This window comes from Magallana gigas, chromosome 8, assembly GCF_963853765.1.
Source record: "Magallana gigas chromosome 8, xbMagGiga1.1, whole genome shotgun sequence".
In the NCBI taxonomy this organism is placed as follows: Eukaryota; Metazoa; Mollusca; class Bivalvia; order Ostreida; family Ostreidae; genus Magallana; species Magallana gigas.
The window spans coordinates 3,229,757-3,245,366 of record NC_088860.1 but is presented as its reverse complement, the minus strand read 5'-3'; the positions used below and the strand labels follow the sequence as shown (position 1 = coordinate 3,245,366).

Genomic DNA, 15,610 nt, shown 5'->3' with positions numbered 1-15,610 from the left:
GCCCGTGACGTAATATTATGATCCTTCATTAGCATCGACGTTTGCACAAATGACAGACAATGAAGGTAAAGAGTTAGAGAATTCAGCAATGAATTTAAGAGATCTTATCCCTTGAAGCAGGATTTCGCACCATAATGTCATTTTCATAATTTTTTTACGCACCGAGATATAGTTGAGGAGTCCAAAATGGAATCATTAGATTGAGCTGTAGCTCTCCTGTAATGAGATACTACAGAACCCAGTGGGTACACATGCGGCTTAAAAAAAAGTTTAATGGAAAAATAAACCAAAAACTTTCCAGTCACTTTCCTGTTATGAGAAACCTTTCCAAAATTAAAATAAAATTTAAATGTGTTTTTTCTGCTTTTAAGCTTACAATTATTTCATATGTTTTTTTTCTGAAATAATTTAAAATAATAAATAATTTAAAGTAATATATATATATGTGTCATGTTGTAAATTTTGAATTTACTGGGTGGGTGTAAATACAAAATTTACAAGTTGTCATGTTGTAAATTTTGTATTTACACCCACCCAGTAAATTCAAAATTTACAACACGACATATGCACTAAAATAAAAAGAAGGACTGATTTAGAACTGCACGTTCTATTTATGAACAGCAGCGAAAATTCAAATTTATTTTAATAAGTAATTGATACATGCTTCCAATTGAATAATTTTTTTTTAGTTAGGCAAGATTTTTGCAAAGACATTACTTGTAATTCTTATATAATTAGGTAGGGGGTATGTTATTTTAATTTTTATAATGATAAATATATAACGTCAGTGCCCGCGTGCACAGAACTGTTTATAAAAATATCTATTGCTACAAAATGAGATAAACACCCTCAGTTTGTTTGTTTTTTGGGGGTTTTCTTTGGGTGGGGGGGGGGGGTTAAAAATTGCTTCTTTCACGATAACTAAATATAGAAGTTACAAAAAGTATAGAACACATCAGTGAAGTTCCAAAAATAAATGACGCAGTTTGAATGCTTTCAAGCACCAGCTCCTATCACGGGTACTCTAAGACAGGACCGGACCCACCCCAAACCACCCCAACCACAGTAAAGGCCTCAGGGTCTTTTTACTAGACCCTGGTCTCCTTTTTCATAAATCATCGTATAACATCGATAAAACTACCTTAAACATAATACAAACATTATATAAAAGGTCATACCTATTTACACATGTATTTGTATTCCGTGTGTAAATGGGTATGATTTTTATAAAATGATTTTTTTTGGATTGAGGGTATTATTTAGATCATAATTTATCATTAAAAGACGATTTATGAAAAAGAAGTAAACACTCGGGGGTTCTTTACCGTGGGGAGGGGGGGGGGGTCCGTCCTCAAGCACCTGCAGCCTATTCGCTTATCATGTTTTGTTTTTCTAGTTTCGAATTTATTTCTCCTATACATTACAATAAAAGTACAAGATTTTACAAAAGAAATACAAAATATATCACAAAAGAAAACAATGCCCGTAAAAATAATATAAAATTATCGTAAAAAGAAGGTCAACAAATTGCACTATTACACGTTTCATTGGACGTTACCCCGCTCCCCGCCCATTTCGTTTCCACGTATTGAAGCACTAAGTGTCTGAGGCGCTGTTGAGCTCAGACAGCCGCGCATGGTAAGCCACTAGACTGGCGTAGATCCCGGCGTTATAGCGGTAGGCACTCAGTAGATACGGTGACAGCGACACTTTCTTGACGGCAGACTCCCGGTCAGATTCGGTCACAAAATCCCCCTTCATCTGGATTTCATCTACAAAATAATAATTAAGATTGCAATAACTTCCAGGAAAAGGCAATGAGAGACACTAAGAGATTATAGGGTGTTTCCGTCAGTCCGAGCATGGTTACCTTCGTTAGGATGGACCACAATAGACGGACTCGTCCACGGAAAAATCAGGTGAGAATCGCTGATTCCTTTGCTTCTCTCGTCACTGGCAATGTCACCATCTGAAGAAAATTGAAGATTTGTTAACTGAGATAGAGAACAGACTGTAAATTAACAAACTTGGTTTGTAAGTGAGGAAAGTATGACATCATGGCAGTGTTCAAGGTCAAAGTTCACGTCACGTTTAGACCCCGCAGTAGTTATGGTGTATCTATTCGGGGTTTTTTTCGAAAGTGTTAGCATACTAAGGATTATTTGGAATGGGTGAAATGTAAGAAAAGGTGTACTATAAATCAACAACAGTTAGTAATAAACACGTTTATGTTGTTTTTGGGGTGGTGGTGATTTTTGTGTGTGTGGGGGGGGGGGTCTTGGTTGAATTTTATTGCTTACCTGTCCCAGTAGAAAAAATTTGGTCAGTCTTGCTTTCTTTTCCATCTAAGTGCCTTCGTCTCTGTCTTTTGTACCTGCAAACACAACAAACAGTCAAAGTACTGAAGTACTGAAAGCCGGGCTCTTTTGGCGTGTCTTTATGCATATTGTGTAGTAAAGACTGAAAATCTCTCTCTCTCTCTCTCTCTCTCTCTCTCTCTCTCGTGGACAATTCTCTCGAAATTAAAAAAAAGAAACAAAATGCCAACATTTTTTACAAAACGTGGCTCTTTGTGTAACTATTTAGTATAGCGGAAGCTTTTACTTTGACGCTGTTTGGTTTTTTGTTTACTTTTGAAGTTGTGCTATTTATAGTAACATTGGCGATTTGCCTGTCTACAGCCAGGACTCTGCTTTCAGCAGAGCCAGGCTAAAAATAGAAAATCTTAATGTCGGCAAATACTTTTACACACATTGTTTTACAAAAAGAGTGAATGACTTAAACTCTATGTCAGTGCGTACAGAGCGAGATTCCGGCTAGGAATAGCTCTCCCTTCACATTTATATCTTTCTTATTTCTCATTTATGTCATTAACAACAGCATCATGTCATGAGTGGTTTTATAATATCAATACAGAATTTCCCAAGAATATTAAGTAAGTAATAATTATCGGTGTTCAACTCAGTTTATAAGCCATATCGGCGTTTCCGTGTGTTGGCGGACTTGTCAATAATGCGTCACCTGTACAAGTCTACGTCATGTCCGGTCACTGACCTTGGTTTGTCCCCGCGGAAGGCTTTAGCGAAGGGATTGTTGAGGATTTTCAGGTGGGTGATTTTGCTGTTCTGATAGGCTGTCACGGCGATGAAATTCGTCTCTTGCAGCAAAAACCGCGTGAATTTTTCTACTTCCGCCGTGACCTTATTACGTTTCTGTAACGTAATCCTAATGACGTATTTATGCATAGAATGTAGAAACACCTGAAAAATATCAAACAACATATGTAAATACAAAAAATGCAAACAATCAATTGATAATAATCTTATTTATAATAGTTTGATTAAACTGTATAGATCTGTATAGATATGGTACATGTATGTCATATTAGTGGGAGAGCGCAAACTCTGACCAGGGCCACGGACAACTACAATGTCTTTAGTGACTTGCTTTCATGGTAATATATTTACATCACTAAGCATGATTCCCTCTATTTTTTATGGAAAATGATTGAAGAACAATTTTAACGAGACCTTGGACTTTCAGTTAGCTGCAATAATGTACCCCTCTCCCGATTTTTTTCCCCAGTAAACATCAGATATAAAAAATCGGAGAGGACTACATTATTGCAGCTAACTTTCAGTAGGACTTCACTGTCTATTTCTTGCATTTAAACAGTTAAAAATGATGCTGGTTTCGAGTGAAATATATGCATAGATTGCATAATCTTAGCTTAAACGCAAGACAAATCTTGTTAAAATTCAAAATGAAATAAACATGCCTACGTCACATTGCTGTTTGACACAACTTCTCAAAGTCCAAGCTCTTGTTAAAATGGTTCTAATTCACAGATCTTTGAAAACTGACAGGACTGAAATCCACATGTTCCAGTTCTAACCAATTTATAGACGGACTGCACGAAATAATCATGATGATGTCAGACACAAATTCCCATACAAGACGACTTGGCTATTTATTTAACAACTTCTGTGCCACGGGGCCGATTTTGGGGCGATCACATAGTTGCTAGCCTACTGATATAGGTAACAGTAATTAATTAATTTGTAAAAAGAAAGATGTAAATGTAAACAACATAATGCTTTCTTTGATGAATCATGATTCTGAAAGTAGCATTATTGTTTTTTTCTGCAATGTCGCTACCTTCCAATATCCAATATAAATCACCAAACAAAGCATTTTATTGTTTAAATAAATGCTGGAAGCTTCTTACGTTTTCCGCGTTAGACTCCAGGCTGTTGGTGAGTTTGACTCGGGCGAACGAGATTTTCCGAGCCATCCACAGGGAGCCGGGGCTGGGGCTCTCGGGGTGTACATAGGGGGCGTTCTCTTGCTGCGGCTCAGCGACCCCTACCGGCATCCAGGAGTCATTGAAAAATTTGAATCTTCGCTTATCCGCCGGAAGTATGTCTAACAAGACATCGTAAATACCTTCCGGATCCAGACCGGAAACAGATATATACAGGTACGGGAACATTCTTCTGGAATATTAAGGTGTAAAGCTGCGAGTAAATAATTAGTATCAATGAGAGAGAGAGAGAGAGAGAGAGAGAGAGAGAGAGAGAGAGAGAGAGCAGAAACACTTATAGATATTAGTTCGTAATAGATAATACTTTGATACATTTAGTACGTGTATAACTATATATTATTTCTTATATTTTGTATATGGTATGTATTCTTTGTATCTGACGAGCCATTTGGCTAAAGGAATAAGTAAACTAAATTAAGCAGGGATGAAGTAGTTGAAAAAATATTCGTAATTGAGCGTTAATTACTTTTTCCAAAGTATTTTAAAGTAATTTGTGACTGAGTCTGTCGATGATTACAAGTAATTGAATGTATTTCAACAATTCCAAAAATATCATATATTTTCAGTTAACCACTATCCGCTGGATAGAACAAGCAAATATTAACACTTGTATTTTTACACGAGACATACACTGATCGAGATCGATTCGTCCTTTTGACACCATTATACAAATGTCACCGATTTTGCAGAGGTGTGGACGTCTAACAGATGGTTGTCACGTTGTATAAACGTATGTTTAATTGTTAAACATTGTTATGTCATGAAATTATTAAAATCGAAATGTATCATATACCCGTGCATATATATATCAAGGTTTAGCTTTTAAAATTTGAAGACACAGTGACTTTAATTCAATACAAACTGCATTGAAAAAAAAAATTATAAAGTAAAATGTTGTTAAAAAAAGACAACCAGGCTGTTTTAAATTCACGTTTTACAGGTCACGTGGTTACGGTGATAACGCCTAACCTAACGAAGAAAACGAATAATAATTATTCTGCTGCTCAACTCCGAAAAAAGTGCGTCCACAATCAGGCTCGTGGTGAACACGTTATATTAGTTTGCAATTAATTTCTTTAAATATGTCCATACGTATTCCCTTCGTTGCCTCCAAAATAAAAAATAAACAAATATAGATTTATTTGGTATCTTATTTAAGCTTTTAAACGGCGATAAAAGAATTCGCCGTCTTTATGTTAGACACTGACCTTCCGCCTCGGTTGATGATCATCTCGGTCTGGATTTCATTGAATGCCATCCACAGGTGCGCGTCCAGCACGCTCACCCTCAACCCCTCCTGCTCATAAGACAAGTTCCCAGGAGTGTCTATCCCCGGGGGTAACTGCTGGTCGGGCGCCCACTCCCCCTGGTTCGGGGTGTGTCTCCCGCCGTTCTTTGTTGCCTCCCCCTGTAGCCTGAGTAGTTCGCGCTGTGGACTTTCGGCAGAGCGCGGGCCCCGATACAGCGGTGACTTGATGACACATTGTTGTGTAGTCTGGGTTCTGTCCTCCTCCCTTGGGATCCCAATGTGTGAAGGGTAGTCAAGGCCCGATGCCGTTCTCAAAGATCTGTTTACCAATTCGACAGAGTCTTTGTGATAGGTAGTCTCAAAATACCTGCACCTCGGATTACCAACATCCTCTAACGACGGACGCGCACCTGTCAGAACCACCTCGCCGTGGTCCGCACCTCGCACTGCGTCCTCCCCAGGGGGCTGTAGGCGCGGGCATTCAGGGTGGTATTCACCCCTTTGTCGCGATGGTGGGAAAAACTGAGCATTGTCAAACGGGATTTCTGGAATGACTTTTTTAGTCGTCAGGTCAAGTGGCTGAAAAAAGTATATTTTACTCAATAATGATACTATACAAGCTATACAAGTTGCTATAATTTCATGCTGCGTAATAAAAAAAAAGTAATCCACACAAAACCCAGAGGTATATGCTTTGAAGAAAAAAAAATAAACAAAATCTTTGGCTGCGTTTATATTCACCCTGCTTTGTTTCATTTTCAGCATGTGTAAAATAAGTACAATCCAAACTTTCTTAAATCATAAAATCTTACCTCTTCCATTGCGGCAAAACGATCTCTCGCCATGCAGACTTCACACTCTTGAATGTGAGAGATATTGCATTAGGACATAATATGTACGTGACACTCGGGAGAGGTGTTAATAGTCTACAGTATACCCGAAGTGTGAAAGCCACTACGTACAGCCAGCTCGTCAAGCAATGCCGTATAAAGTGGTAATTACGGCACACAGCACACAACAGACGACGACGATTTTTTTAACAGTTTGAAGGTAACGACACTGATTTCAATGGTCATACTCTCGATCTTTTTGTTTGCTGGGAGGGTCGCGATTCACACCTCTGGGAGTTAAGCGTAATCACAGTGGTCTATATCTTGGACCAGGGGCTCTCTCACGAAACTGCGACGAGGGTGAGAATTTCATCGTACAGACAAGCTCTGGATCCACGAGCGGCGTCACAATTTACACTTGGAACACGAGAAATATAAAGTCTTGTCACAAAATGAAGAAAAAAAAATCATCTTTGACAATAACGAGTCCATTTTATTAATTAAATGCTAAACACCCAGAGTCCTTGTACATACACGGCAACTTGTCTTGTTCTCAGATCAAATAACCTAAAAAGCATTTGTTGACGCATGCGTCAAGGCGACAGTACCAGTCTTCTGTAATGAAATTTCTCGCTCATGGCGAATTAACATGTAATGAAGCGACCATTTTCTTTTGTTTAAGACACGATTTTCTTCCCCTCCCTAGAACAGCCTTTCACATCCGCCGTTACTTTACACTTTCTGGGTAGCGCTGCAGCTTCGAGGTGTAGAGTCTGCCTCCCTCGCTCCTTCAATTGACGCGGTCTTTCGGTCTTTGACGCCTGGGGTGATGGAAATGATTTGATTGTTCTTTACAGACCACTCTCACAATGAATACGACATTGACGCCCCTTGTGAGATTTCTTGCATATAAACCTACTCTGTTATTATAAATTAATAACGGAGAGAAGTAAGGGGATACGCGTTACTAATACCAAGAGTTTATTTTTTACAGATGACATGTTATATGTACAAATAACGAAAGGTAACGATAACTATAAAAAAATGACAGATTACACGTACAAATAACGAAAGGTAACGATAACGATAAATAAATAACAGATTACACGTACAAATAACGAAAGGTAACGCTATCGATAAATAAATGACAGGTTACACGTACAAATACGAAAGGTAACGATAACGATAAATAAATAACAGAAGTAACGGTGAATAAATGACGATACACGTTAAACAAAAGACCGTCATGGTTTGGCGGTTACCTGAGTAACATAGCCCATAAATAGACGTGTTAGGAAGTTTCTTGTTCGCAGTTTTAGCTTCGTTTTGGAGTCTAAATCCTAATCCCAGGTCCTCTGACTGTTACCCCGCTTTTATTATTTGATGTTTGCAAACACAAATTTATTTATTTTTTTTTAAAGGGGGGGGGGGGTCGGGCGAATCTCGGATTTTCTATATCTTAGCTTAAGATGTAAAACATCTTAAACTCGGGGTTCATGGCGTTCACAATTTCAGTAGAGGGCTTCATAGGTACCATTTAGATTTTTTCTACATGATTTGTGGAAAAGAGAGAAAGAATTTTTAAAATTTGGCCTTTTTGCATTTTTGGCCCCGCCATGAGCCCTGGGGTGGTAAAGTCGTAAACTTTACAATTTAGATTCCTCTTATCTTGATGCATACCAAAACGGTAACAATTGGCATTGTAGTTTTCAGTAACTTGAAAATGTAAACTTGTTTACGGACGATGCACGACGCCTGACGACGGACAAAGTCAAAGGTAAAAGGTCACCTGAGTAACTCACGTGTCCTAAAAACTGAGGAAAAACAATAAACAGAGAAGGAGTTCACATCATAATGACACCAAGAAAAGACAGAATACAGAACCCAACTTCTGCCTTCTCTGCCACCCAAATTATGAAAGTTCTTCTTAACATTTTAAGGAATGAATTCAATATTTTATAGTTTTTTACGATTTAAAATGGTTTGGGACAGCTTACGCTTTATAAACCGCGAAGCGGTTTATTAAAAAAGCGTAAGCTGCCCCAAACCATTTTATATCGTATAAAACTATAAAATATTGAATTCATTCCTTATAATTTAATTTTTTGCTATTAATTGTAGATAAAAACAGTCATTTGACCTTTAAAGAGGTTCGTTCCTCTGTTTTTGGGTAGCCATTTTGGGTCACCTGTATTCTAGAAATTATGCATCATATATTGATTCTACCCATAAACTGAAATTTTATAATGCCAATTAAACTATTTAAAATAAAATAGTAATGGAAAAATTACATATTTATGGAGTTTAGTATAGGACTATATTTTGTGGCGGAAGGTTTTTAAGAAGAAAATGAACATTTTTCATAACTCAGTTGTTTTAGAGTACCGTCACTTTAGCTTCCTTTTTTCAGTTCAAACAAAATTTCCAGATAGTTTGTGCATTAGGATGTCTTCATTTTGTTATGAAAAACATAATTTTATAATTTTTCAATATTTTTATCGACACATATTGGCAAATTTAACTTATATTTCATAAAAGTCAAGGAAAAATGAATCCCAATTTTTGCCTATAATCAGCTTATTTCATGCCATATCTCAAATTTTACATAATAGACCCATACTTTTTGTTTTATCTTCTGACGTTTTAAGATTTTCCTGATAAGTTTATCATAGTTTGAAAAAAAGTTTGAGATTGTTAAATAATTTCATTACATGTTGAATTGGTAATGGATAAAAATAGCGTTTTATCAGTGAAAAAAGGTCAAAAAATCAATTAGGTGAAGAAATTGTAACATTTTTCTTTATGATAATTTAAATTTTATTTATTTTAATTAAGTAGTATAAATTTGTATTTGGTGCCGTGGTTCATTCCGATAATAAAATATAGAGGGAAAAGCGGTTTATGGGCAATCTGCACTTTCAGTCAAGGAGGTCATATTAAATACACCGTAGCGCCAAATGAAGCATATAGACCCCAAAATTTTGTTTTGAATTTTGGTTAAGCTATGTGTGTAGATTTAAAAAAAATACTTTAGGAAAAAACTTTAAGACTTTTGATCGCAGGATCCAACGTCCTTAAAATGACATCAAATTGTGCAAAATTCAAACGTAACGTCAGGCGGATTAATACATTTTTGACGTTAGTCTTACTATGACGTAGGCAACATCCTTTATAAAACATTTTTTAGCCAATCCGAAAGCGCGTTACAGCCAGAACTAAATTATTCCAAGATAAAACAAAAATATAACGGTTTTATAGTAAATAAACACATTGTATTGAAGATTCGGAAAAGCTTTGATTGGAATGAAAGTTGAACAAGCGAAGCTGAGTTGAAATGGTACACTACTGACTAGATCGAATGCGTACATTTATTTTCAAAGGATCAAAATAAACCTATCACAAAGGCTTTATAAAGGTAAAAAAATGATGGGGAAAATTCTTGTTATTTATTGCTGCATAGAAATGTGATCGTTTAATTACAACTCGATTCTTTTCTCTTTGTGTAAATAAGGTTAGATATTGGAAAAGATACTACGGCTGTTATAAAATCAATATACAAACAGACTGATAGAAGAATGGACACCAAGGATAATGTCATGATTTGCAATGGTAAAGAGTTAATGACTCGACTTTCCAGAATGTTCCATGGGCAATAACTTCTAAAGTCTAACTCACGGTTTAAAATACCTCATAAGTTGTGATTTATCAACAGTATACACTAACTGCGTTCTTTTATTGTATATCGATTAACAAATTTTAGATAAAACACGCAGAAAATTGAGTACATAAAACAACTTACAACAACAAAAACTAGTATTAATCATTTACATGATTTCCTTGAACTTTTTAACACGCCTTTCATCGCCGAAATTTTTCTCAAATGTACGCTTTTGAACAAACTGCCACTCCCCCCTTCACACAAATCTTACTGCACTAAGTTGAAAATCATGCATAGTGAAACTTTATGTACATAAAATTTTACATAAGCCCCCTTTCAAAAACGGCGAGCATTACATTCCTGAGTGTGAAAGAATATAGTACACAGTATAAGATTTTTTTGAGAGTCAGAAAATATTTAATTTCAGAAGGGGATAAGGTATGGTAAGATAAAGTAAACTAAGGTAAGGTTAAGTTACGTCAAGCGAAGCAATGTAAGACACTAGCCCACCTCCCGCGTAAAATAGACGCTGAATCAGAGACAGACCAAACAATGACAAATCTCTGTTTTCATTCAAGCACTATGACTCATAATCACTTTTGTCGTTATTAAACAATAAAATGCTATAGGAATCATTGCAGAATTTTTTTTTTATCATACCTCAGTTTGATTCTTCTCTATAACATATAACGCGACATCTGATTGGTTCTAGACAATCATGTCCCAGGAAAATAAAACTTCATTTTTCCCTGTAATCGACATATTTTTCCTCATATCCAACCCACTCATATTTTCATTCCATGCCTATAAAAAATCCCGAGGATGAGCATACGATGTATATCTTTAAGGTATCCCACTCCTCAATGTTGTTAACTTGTATCAAGAATATCTTGAGAAGTATATCATGTATATCATTGAAATTTGTAGACAAAACTTACTTAAATCAAAGTACTGAAGTACTGAAAGCCGGGCTCTTTTGGTGTGTCTTTATGCATATTGTGTAGTAAAGACTGAAAATCTCTCTCTCTCTCTCTCTCTCTCTCTCTCTCTCTCTCTCTCTCTCTCTCTCTCTCTCTCTCTCTCTCATATATGCATTTAATGTCGGCAGAGCGTCAAAGAGCGACCAACTTTTGCAAGCGGTTATAAACAAAAATATGTCTGTCTAGTAGAAAAAATTTAACAGTTGCTGCCTTGAATTTTGCAAGAAGCGTTATTGCTAGCGCTCTCGAGCGCTAGCAACTACGTTAGTCTTTTTCACTGGAATACGCATGCTCGACTCCAAAGTAGGGGATTCTGGGAATACTGTACTACTGTAGATAAACTGTACCATTTGAATTTTGTTTTATCATTTTCACATGATTTTGTGTTTTATTGTAAATGTCAAAAAGTAACAGTAGCTTAGGTCTTATAATGCAAAGTTATTTTCAATATTATAATAAATAGCTAGCTTTATCTTAAATTTCTTCAAGCTCGGAAAACAACTGCGGATATGTTTTCCGAGCTTGCCGGAAAGGCCCGAGAAGATACGATTGCTACAAAACACTGTTACAGTACCAATGGTTCTTGAAAATTTACAAAATTACAGTAGATACATAATGATTAAGGCACAGTCAATGAGCTATGCCATGCCTCTAGATTCACAGTTCTAAATTGGGACCACACTCCAGTACAATTCCAGTACACCACCGTGCCTACCTATATTTAATTAATTGATTTAGAAATATAAACCAATGTTTTAGAAATTTGCTTCTGTATTTTATGATGGCTACAGCGCTAGCTCACCAATCTTTTTAAAAGATAAGCTTTTATATTCAATCCCCATTTCTTTAACGCGCAGCAAAGTATTTCATGGAAATTCATGCGCATTGTATCTGTCCAAAATGAATAGTCTTGTTTTTAAAACACGTTAATAATAAGAAAACTAAACAAATGTTATATAAATACTAAACCAAACTTCAAGTTTTTATAAGAACTACTTATGCAAGTGGAATGTGTGCGCACGTGGAAACATTTGCCGGATGCCTCATATGGACACAACAATTCTCTCGAAATTAAAAAAAAATGCCAACACTTTTGACAAATCTTGGCTCTTTGTGTCACAATTTAGTATAGCGGAAGCTTTTTCTTTGACGCTGTTTGGTTTTTTGTTTACTTTTGAAGTTGTGCTATTTATAGCAACATTGGCGATTGCATACAGCCAGGACTCTGCTGAAAGCAGAGCCCGGCTAAAAATGTAAAGATAATGGGGGAGGGAGGGGGGTTCAGTATTCATCCCTCTGAGTTATTGTCCATTTAATTTGACCTTTTTGCACCTTAAATGCAATTTCAGCCTCATTAGGATTTGTTGTCAGTATTTTTAATTAAGCAAACTAATTTCTTCAAATATTGTTTTTAATTATGCACAATGGTCACACTGAATAGAGGGATCACGAAAATTATGTACGAAGCTGCATAAACTCTTTTGTGACCTTTTTGCACTTAATATAGACAATTTTTATTTAAATACTTACAATTTGATTTCGAATAAAAACTTTTTGAATATCAAGAATTTAATAAGATTTATCTATTTTGCCTTAATATGTATTCAGTATTATTTTGACGTAATAAAACATGGGGGGGTCATTGATGTCAAATTTTAGATATAGGGCTTGAAAGGTAAAATTCTCGAAAAATTTGGATTTTATAGATATATTTGCATGATTTTATGCTAAACGTGTATCACTCTGTAAAGATTTAATTTTGTACATGTCACACAGATCTTATATAGAATGTAACAAATGATATGAATAATGAATAAAGTATAATGAAAACAAAAATATATTAAAAATTCATAATTTTGCTTGTTTCTGTCATTTTCGTCCAAAAAACCTTCCGCACGAAAAAATAGAGTCCCCCCAAACTTGTTTGTTTCTTGAATTTAAATGGATTTTCTTTATAAATGTTGTGTTAATATGAAATATTAATCTTTCTGTGATAATAAGATAAAATAATAAAATAATATTCATTTTTTATATCATGATCATATGCGCAATAAAATCAAAGCGTGAGGAGTGAGATACCATAAATGATGAATTCTATTCAAAAATAGAAAGAAACCGATCAACATTAAGTACGTTATTGTCATACTAGAAATAAAAAAAGATTAGAACCGGATATATTCTAAATCATCACCTGTCGTTTGGTATAATAAACAGTTTATTGCATGAACGTTAGGGAAATATGAGGATTTATTCCCCCAGGAAAGTCCTATTTCCCTCGGGAATCTTCATTTTTTTCCTCACAGTCATGCAATAAATGTATAATATTACCCGCTGACGCGGGTTATGTATTTTTCTGCAATATCACCACTTTCATAACTCGCATGAATCATCAAAGAAACCGTTTTGTTGTTTATATTTGCATCTTTCTTTTAACAGGTTAATAAATTTATCGTAAAAGTAAGTAAAATACACTAAATTACTGTTAATGTACATCGGTATGTAAGCTAAAAGAAACAGCTAAATCATCTCCTATGGGAGTTTGAAGCTGACATCATCATGATTATTTCGTGCAGCCCGTGATTTTTTTTTTTTTAGATCGCTGTAGGTTTCCTGCAAAGTTTCTTGAAAGTCTACCGTATTTTGGGGGCCGTCTCAAAATATGAGGATTGGAAGGAAGGACGCCATGACGAGAAAAATTTAATGTTTAACGTGGTCGACCTGGATTTTATCAGCTTTTTTTTTTGCGCAGGATACAGTAGTCAAATCCACGTATTTTAAAACACTTGAAAAAATATTTTTGATCCCATATCAAAGTTAATGGATCAACTAATAAAAATAATTGCAGAATAAATTTTTTTTTTAATAATTTACAATTTACAATTTTTATTTGACAATTTTTATTATTGAGTGGATAGCGGACGTCAGTCACCTCACCTAACCTCTACGTGCCCGCTGGCACATAAGGCCCGGATACACTGTCTCCACCTGTCCCTGTCTTTTACTTACTGTTTTTTTTCAAATGGGCTGGATCATGAATATCTCATTCTTATGTTTGTATCTCTGCAAGTATAAATGAAGGTGATTGGTTTGTTAATGTAGGTGAGTGAACATGTCTACCAACAATATGTCTTACAATTATATATGGGAAATGCTCATATAATTATTTAATACTGTAGTATTTGTATTGTAGTTTTTTAAAAATCTTTGTACACTTCTCTAACGAATTTAAAAGAAGGAGTTTTACTGAATTGTATATTTTAACGTGTAACCATGCATACAAACACTCTTAAAACATATTTAAAAAAATATATATATGTATATATAGATATCACACAAAACAGCAATTATACGCGAAAAGTTTATCATGAACAAAATAGCTTTTACATACTTAAAAGGATTATCTGTAAATTTAAAAATAATCATTTAAGTCTCATTTTTAACCCCCCCCCCCCTCCGTTGAAACAATAAAAATGCAAAAACTGATAATTTTTTATGAAATAAACTCAAGTTATAAATATTGATTCTTTTATTTGTGGTTCTTTGCTGTTGAATTTTGAACCGGTGTTATATAGTGCCTTTTCCCCCTAGCCATCTTTCCCCCCGGAAAAATGGCTATATAGCCATTCTTCCTTCCGGAAAAATGGCTAGATAGCAGTTTTTCCCCCACGGAAAGCTGACTATATAGTGGGCTTTCCCCCTTTTTATAGCCAGATTACCCCCACGGAAAACCTACTATATAGTGGATTTTCCCCCATTTTTACTTTCCGGCCATGTTTATTGTGGACCATTCGTGACAATAATTTGCAATAACTGATATGATAGTAATTTCTCACAAAAAAGGATAATTATGCCATTTATTAATACCTAGAATAAAATACATGGTTTTTCAACCCCAAATATGAACTAAGGCATGCGCCTTCATAACATGCATGTGTCATCATCGTTTATTTCACCTGTTCTCATCCCTTTTTGCAACACCTTTTACACGGATTTCGGAATACCTTGAATCTTTTTCATCTAATCGATGCTTATCTACAGTTTTGACTTCGACGTTATGAACATGTAAGAACACATTTGAGTGAAAATACGCCGGTTTGGAAATGTATTACCATTAATGTATAAGCTTCTCCCAGGGAACTAACTGACCAATCTTGACTTAATTTTGTAGAGGAAGGGAATAAAAAGTGGAAATGTATCACTCCCTTCGTCCAAAAGGCCATCAATTTTAAATTAATACCGCTAGAATTGACGATCTTAAAAACAATTACTAGTATATATTTCTTCTTCTAAATATCAAACGGGAGACAGGATGCAATGATATGATGAGAAACTGAAATGTTTTAGTTTTACTTTGATTGATGGGGTTCTAAATCATGGTTAAGGGGTATTTTAATTATGCATTAAAAGCATGTGTAAAGTTAGTGTTCACCATTTAGTTTTAAAGTTACGTATATTCATATTTTAAGCACATTTCTACATGTACGAAACGCGAGATATTATGATGTAAACATTTTAAAAAACAATGAAATGTCTTCACAACCAGAACAATGTCGGTATCTTTACTGGTTA

The 15,610-nt window shown here is 35.3% G+C and overlaps 1 protein-coding gene across 1 annotated transcript; it reads right to left on the bottom strand.

Annotated features, from left to right (window-relative positions):
• Positions 1-1,305: 1,305 nt before the first annotated feature.
• Positions 1,306-7,317, bottom strand: LOC105339321 (T-box transcription factor TBX20). Its single transcript, XM_011444813.4, has 7 exons — positions 6,386-7,317; positions 5,533-6,152; positions 4,229-4,496; positions 3,055-3,260; positions 2,301-2,374; positions 1,871-1,969; positions 1,306-1,772 (listed from the first exon to the last, which is right to left on the bottom strand). Exons 1-7 carry the CDS (start codon positions 6,416-6,418, stop codon positions 1,597-1,599), a joined length of 1,476 nt encoding a protein of 491 aa, XP_011443115.3. The 5' UTR covers positions 6,419-7,317; the 3' UTR covers positions 1,306-1,596.
• Positions 7,318-15,610: the final 8,293 nt, after the last annotated feature.

What these genes read in the sequence shown, in the direction of transcription:
- LOC105339321 (XM_011444813.4), bottom strand. Translation starts at nt 6,418, where the DNA reads ATGGCGAGAGATCGTTTTGCCGCAATGGAAGAG. An exon ending in TTCCGCGGGGACAAACCAAG is followed by an intron (nt 2,375 to 3,054) that starts GTCAGTGACCGG and finishes TTGTGTTTGCAG; the next exon opens with GTACAAAAGACAGAGACGAA. An exon ending in AATTTTTTCTACTGGGACAG is followed by an intron (nt 1,970 to 2,300) that starts GTAAGCAATAAA and finishes AATTTTCTTCAG; the next exon opens with ATGGTGACATTGCCAGTGAC.